Source organism: Vigna umbellata, chromosome 8, assembly GCF_029865625.1.
Source record: "Vigna umbellata cultivar VRB3 chromosome 8, Vumbellata_1.0, whole genome shotgun sequence".
Taxonomy (NCBI): Eukaryota; Viridiplantae; Streptophyta; class Magnoliopsida; order Fabales; family Fabaceae; genus Vigna; species Vigna umbellata.
This window is the reverse complement of record NC_142172.1, coordinates 20581088-20588303: the sequence shown is the minus strand read 5'-3', so window position 1 is coordinate 20588303 and position 7216 is coordinate 20581088. Positions and strand designations below refer to the sequence as shown.

Sequence of the window (7216 nt, the reverse complement as noted above, 5' to 3'; positions counted from 1 at the left end):
AAAGAATCACTCACCATTTCCATCCACATTCCAAAGTCTTGTCGAAACCCATTTAAGGACTTATTTGATGGCAACACCTAAGGCTTTGACATCTGCATTACAAAAGAAAGAAACACACAAAAATTCCAAAGCAAGCATAAAAGTAACAAACACATTACAGATAGTTGAGGTGTTAGTTGTGCACTGGAATCCTAATAGTTTTATGTTACCTTCCTCATCCAGAGGTCCCAGACCAACTGCTATCACCTATTATAACATCAAAGACAGAGTACAAAAAAAAAGAGTAAATATATACTGTCAAAAATAAGATTTGTTTTGTATTGTCGCCATATATGGAAAATTTGTTGACTTTCCTAATAACTCATACTAAAAAAACAACTATTTAGGACAATGAAATACAACACTGTTAAGAATCAATCAAATTGTTCTCAATGTATTCCACTGACAACTCCAACATTTTTTTCAAAATTAATTTTTTCTATAACTATACTAGCTTTTCAATGCGAGGTCAAGAACAACATGAAAAAGCTCACTGTTCCAATAGATGGTTTCTCCTTGGTTGCTTCCGTACGCAACAAACCTCCAACATCTTTTTCCTCAGCATCAACAACCTGTAGTATATATTTAACCAAATCAGCACAAATAACCTCATTAATTCACATCTGACGGAGTGAATGAAGACGAAGCTCTTCGGTTGTTTCCGCAACATTCATTGCATTAGGAAGATCTTGCTTGTTGGCAAAAACAAGCAAAACAACATCTCTAAGTTCATCTTGAAACAAATCAACATTAACATTCAAAAACTACCCTAATAAATTTCCAGTTTATTGTCACGTCTTTTAATCCCAAAATCCATTACTTACATTATATTCATCTATTTGTACTAAATCCCTCCTCGTTCAATAGTGAAACAAACTCTGCAATCAGAAAAGCCCCAAATCAGATGATGAACGAGATTCGCGCAACCATCAACATCTCACCATCTGCATCTTCTTCACGACCCAACTACCTGCATTCACGAACCAGAGAAACCCCAAATCAAATTGAAATCGCACCAACAACGAACCAGCACCGTGAAACATCATGTTCCTCGCACATAGACCTGCAAAATCAGAATCTAATTTGTGAACAAACAAAAGCAAAACCTCCATCACGAGGCTTCATTGTGTTGGAATCGCACCACAGCCATGGTCTTACGCATTATCGCCAGAGAAGCAAAACGCGATGTGGAGAGGCGAAAAAAGAAAAGAGAGGAAGGAAAGAGAAATGGAGAGGTGCGGCGTGGAGAAGGAAGAAGGAAAAGCACGGCATGGAGATGGAAGAAGGAGAAGAGAAGACACGAAGATTGAAAATGATATGTGAGGCACAGAGAAGATGAAAAGTGAAAGTGAAGGGCGAAGAGGTGAAAAATAAAAAAGAAGTCCGAAAACCTTAAAATTAGAGTTTGATTATCGGCGATTTTATTAAATATCTGCCAAAAAATTTATTTTAAAAGAGTTTAAAGAAAATCTAACTGTTGTTTTGTTTAATAATTTGTGAAAAAAGTTATTTAAAAAATTAAATTAAAATTTAATTGCTTTTTTAGTTAAAACCCCATAAATTAGTAGAGGTTTTTAAAACCTCTAAAGACAATAATATTATTTTTGTAGTGAATTAAAGAATAACATTAATTACATCTATATGCACTACATGAGTTTTTTATTTAACAGTAATCTAATAAATGAAACACAAGATAAAACTATGCTGGGACCACCTCCTCTTAAGGTCTCGCACATATTTTCATGTCTAATACAATTAAGTGTTCATGTATAAGAAAATTAAGTGTTGAAAAAGAAACTTGCTAGACCATTTTATCAGAGTTGCTGGTTCATCTACTCACACATATGACATGCCAAGATACAATTATTTGTTCTTAAAACATTATAGGATAACATGTGAAATATCTAATATTTCTTTTAATTCACTCTATTTTAATATTATCACTTGAAAATTAAGAATTTAATTTGTTTAGTGTTGTTGTTTAAATTAATCCTCCTGCTCGATCATTAAAAGGTTTTGATCATACAAAAATAATCAATGTTGTTTCTTAACTCTTCAGAATGTGTATAAATGTTTAAGAACCAAAAATGTTCATTAAAGAAATTAAATTTTTATTATATAAATATAAAAATATTGTTAATTGATTAGTTAAAATGTTTTGGATGATTTTCTTCACACTTAGTAAACATTTGTTCTCATCTTTTACTATAAGAATAGGGAAACTATATAATATGGATGGATTGAAAAGAATGTTAAGCAAAAAGACATCTTAAAAGAATATTAAAAATATTTATTTTTAATTCTTTAATTAATGTTATAAGTTTATGAGAGCATGTCAGTGTTAACATTTAATAAAGTACAAAGTTATAGAAGTGATTAAGTTTTTTTAATGAAAAATAAAGTATTTATCAATGAAATATAATTTATGGGAAAAACCAATAAATATAATATAAGTTTGTTATTTTAATACAAACTAATATCTTTTAAATGTTCAAAAACTTCAATATTAAATTGGGTTGTTAATATTTTCTTCCCTAGTGTTATGACCAATATTATTGTACTTTATTCTTACAATATCCTTCTAATTCTAAACTAGTTGATTTTTTTTATTAGATAAACAAGACCACTTGTACTTTTAAGATGCAATATTTTGAGAATACACATATTATGTATATTGATTGAAAAAATATATATGATAAAAGAAAACACTTTTATGAAAAATAACTAGTGTTGATTTAATCAGTTACGATGTTAAATATACCTGCTATTATTCTCAGGAAATAATCACGTATTTATGCTAAAATAATATTTTTAATGATTAATTTATCATTAATGCGTGATTTCTTTAATAGAAGAAAGAGAGAAAAAAAATGAATGTGCTTGATTGTTCAATTTAATTGTAAACTTCAGACCAGCACAAATATAGAGATGAAAGAACCTTACTCTTCCTTTGTATATATGTAAAAATCTTTAAATGATTTAGGTGCAGATGATACTGAGTGTGGAGTTTTGTTTTTTTTAAATAAATTTTTAAGTAATTTTTAAAAAAATATCTTTTCAATTACATTTTAAATTCATTTTGATTAAATTTGATTCTTTTTTTTTAATATTATATGGTTTTTAAAAATGAAAACAGTTGGTAGTTTTTTATCCTTTAAAATAATTATTTTCTATTTTTATTTTACTTAAATTTAAAAATATAGTTAAAAAATCACACATTAAAAGAAATGAAAATATTTGAAAAGTTACATTCCCAACGTAATAAAAAACATAAAACAGATTTTTATTTTCTTTATTATTATATACAATACGAAAAATATAAAAACAATAAAAAAATTATATTTCATAGAAACTTTTTAATATAATATCATAATAATGTTTTCTTACAATAAAAGTGTCAATGAAAATTATTTTTGTTTTTAAAAGGAAGTAAACTAGAATTACAATAAAATCTTCAAATTTCATAACAAAGTAACAAGAAGATGAAGATGTCAAGTCAGAACTGCATTTTCCAGTGGTACTACACACAAAAAGTTTTCTCAATGCTCTAACCTTTTTTCTCTCTCTTCAAATCTCTCAAACCATTCACATTTTTCACTCTCAATTTAAGGACACTCCTTTGCATTCTGCAGGCTCTCCACTCTCACAACAAATAACAACTCTGCTGAAGAAATAAGAATCAAGAACAATAAAAGGTTTGAACTCTGTTGTTTATTGTTTAATGTTCACATTGTTAAGAATTTACAGGTGAAAGTGTCAATGGATGTGTTGTTTTATGTTTTAGGTTATAATAATGTCTGGAAATACCGGCCAAATTGATTTAAACTCTGATGCTGGTTTGTTTGATCGGGAAAATGATGTTGTGAAATCGTCAGAGTCCAACCATGTTAGTACGGGCATCTTTTGTTCTAGAACCCTAAGTGATGATCCTGTTAGCGGAAGTGATGTCGTGGATCGTGATCAGAAGGTTTTTCACCATGGAGATGATGGAGGAGGAGTCAATGGTTCTGTAGCGCTGCTTTGTGGTATGAACCATGAGTGTGATGTGATGATTAATGGCAGTGGAAAAGTGGATTTTGGTGAAGAACTTGAATCGGTGGGTGTAGGAGTTCGGTTGGAGGAAGGAGCGGAGGTTGTTGATGGAGGGTGTAAAGAAAAGGGGGTTTATTGTGGGATGGAGAAGAATGAAGATGAGAAGATTCCAACTAAATGGTCAGATGGAGTTTTGTTTGCTAATGGGGATTCAGAAAGCGGTGGTGGTTCGCTGAGCACTGAGGTTTCAGGAAATATCATGGCTCAAGAAACTGATAATGATGCGGCTGAGGAGTGTGAGGATGTTATGGATATTACTCAAAATAGTTTGCTTGTGGCTCAAGGAGGTGATAATGATGCAGCTGAGGAGTGTGAGGATGCTATGGAGATTACTGAAAATGGCTTGCATGTGGCTCAAGGAGGCGACAATGGTATGGATGAGGAGTGTGAGGATGCTATGGATGTTACTGAAAATGGTTTGTGTGTGGTTCAAGGAGGTGGTACTGATGTGACTGAGGAGTGTGAGGATACTATGGATATTACTGAAAAATGTTTGCTTAGCACCAATGCAACAGGGAGTAATATGGCTGGAGGATGTGTTAATGATGCAGGGCAGGAGTATGAGAATGCAATGGGTAATGTGGTTGAAGGATGTGATAACAGTGTGGCCAAGGAGGTAAAGAATGCTGCATTGGTGAATTTAAGCGCAGTTGTGGAGGATGACAGTGTGAGGATTGCAGATGATAGTTTGGTTGCTAAAGACGGCCTCAAAGATTTGCCAACTGCAGAAGCTGCAATACAGGACAGCATTCCATGTACAGAAGTTGTGAATGTCAATGCCAAAGAATCTTTGCATGTGAAAGGTTTGTTAAGGAATTTCCTTGAGCTAGAACCTGCTTGTGAGTTGAAACAACCAGCCTTTCATGTAGATGCACAAGTAGATGTGATGCAGAATCAAACCACAGTTGCAGATTTTGTTCAAGGACAGGTGTTTGAGAATAATCAGGAGTGTCTTGGTGTTAATCTTGTTGTAGATCTTAATACTTACAGAAACATGCAGGATGTTGACATATATCAGGGATCGAGATTTTCAGATTTGAATTTGTGTCTATCGGATTTAGTGTGGGGAAAGGTCACTGGCCATCCTTGGTGGCCAGGTCAGATCTTTGATGCCTCAGCTGCATCAGAGAAGGCAAAGAGGCACCTCAAGAAAGACTGTTACCTTGTAGCGTATTTTGGGGATCAAACATTTGCTTGGAATGATGTGTCTATGATTAAACCGTTTCAGGCACATTTTTCACAAATGGAGAAGCAGACCAATTTGGAAAATTTCCACCATGCTGTTAATTGTGCTTTAGATGAGGTCTCAAGACGGGTTGAGTTTGGCTTGTCCTGCCCTTGCATACCTGATGGTGTGTTTTTCAAGCTTAAAGCCCAAGTAGTTAGTAATTCTGGAATCAATAATCAATTCAGCAGAAGAAAAGGAGGGGACAGAATTATAAATTCAATGTCTTTAGAACCCACAAAACTTGTCAATTATGTCAAATTATTAGCCCAGTCGCCACTTGTTGGATCTGATAGACTGGATTTTGTAGTTGCACATGCCCAATTGTTGGCCTTTTATCGCTCGAAGGGTTATTCTCAACTGTCTGAGTTCACAGTAATTGGAGGGTTATTCGATAATGATATGGAAACCCTACTAATGAGGGGGAAAGAGCAATGCGATTATCAAACCCATGTTGGCCTTTCACTAGAGGAGTGCAAGTACATCCCTGGGGATAGCAAGCGCCGTGGTAAGAAACATAAACTTATGTCAGATTTGATGTCTGAAGGGAGCTTATGTATTTCAAATGTTGAACACACATCAGAACAGAAAACTAAGTCAGTTCTGCGGCGTCGGGGTAGGAAAAGGAAAGCAGCTTACAATGCTTCGGAAGATTATTTCCATAATTCTCAAAATAGAAAGTTCAACCAATTACAGAATGCATCTGTAAGTGGGATGTCGTCCCAACTCTTCTTGGCCGCCAAGAATCCAACTGGACAAAGTTTCTCCAGTCGCCTAGTGCATTTTTTTGCAGAATTTAGAAATTCCATTAGCCTTGAATATTCTGCTTCCCTGGAACAAAAACTGTTGTGTGAACAAATGCTCGGTGATGAGACTGGAGCAACCTCCGTGGGAGCATTTGCTACTGTGACATCTGAGCCTTGCATTGATTCTTATTGGACTGATAGAATAATTGAAAGTATTCCTGAAAAGCAATCGTTGACAAAATATCAGAATGAGAGAGCCATTTTTCTGCCGGAGACTCTAAGTGAGGTTAACCCTATCTGCTTGAAGTTGCCACCATCTGCTGAAAATACCACAGATTTGAGTATTAACCAGCAAGATACTGATAGACTTTTTGGATCAGAATCTTCTAAGCCTGCAGAACATTGGGACGAGAGTTCTACCCCGGGCTTTTCCCCCACCGCTCTAACTCTGAAATTTTCAAACTTGGATTCTGTTCCTTCAACAACAGATCTCAACGAGATTTTTAGCCGCTTTGGACCACTGATTCAATCAAAGACTGAACTACTAGAGAGAACTAACAGTGTCAGAGTGGTTTTCCTAAAACGTTCTGATGCGGAAGCTGCTTTTAGTAGTGCTGGAAAATATAGCATATTTGGACCTTCACTTGTTAGTTACCGCCTCAAGATTTTGCGTCGGAAGCCACAAAAAGGTATAATAGGAAAGCGGGGCAGAAAAAAGAGAGTAACAAGTTCTGTGGATGGGGCAGCAGTCTGATGCCTTCGTGTTGACCATTCCATCCTTACTTATGACATCAATCATGGTTGTGTTTTCATGTGAATGTCAACATTCACCTAGTATATTTTGATGTGCTTAACCAAACTAATACTTAGAATTCAGTGGCTGACTGATTGATATTTAGAAATATTTGAGAATAGGATAATTTACAATTTAATTATTATGTTGCATATACGTTGAACTGATATAAGTTCTTGGGGGGTGATTTATGACTTTTGGGAAAGAAATCAGTGCTGAACAAGAAATGAACTTGTCTGGTATACGAGAAGATTCATTCTCAACTCTCATTTGAATCAGAGGGCTTTAGTTCTGAAAACCAGTGCCCACGATTGCAACATA

The 7216-nt window shown here is 34.4% G+C and overlaps 1 protein-coding gene and 1 long non-coding RNA gene across 2 annotated transcripts; one reads left to right on the top strand and one right to left on the bottom strand.

The window, feature by feature from the left end:
* Positions 1-333: 333 nt before the first annotated feature.
* LOC148194229 (uncharacterized) lies at positions 334-1355 on the bottom strand. Its single transcript, XR_015781398.1, has 3 exons — positions 1146-1355; positions 864-1009; positions 334-611 (listed from the first exon to the last, which is right to left on the bottom strand). It is a non-coding gene; the product is annotated as an uncharacterized LOC148194229 (long non-coding RNA).
* A 2175-nt stretch (positions 1356-3530) lies between these two features.
* On the top strand, positions 3531-7216 carry LOC124824650 (uncharacterized). Its single transcript, XM_047297109.2, has 2 exons — positions 3531-3734; positions 3824-7216. Exon 2 carries the CDS (start codon positions 3833-3835, stop codon positions 6854-6856), a length of 3024 nt encoding a protein of 1007 aa, XP_047153065.2. The 5' UTR covers positions 3531-3734; positions 3824-3832; the 3' UTR covers positions 6857-7216.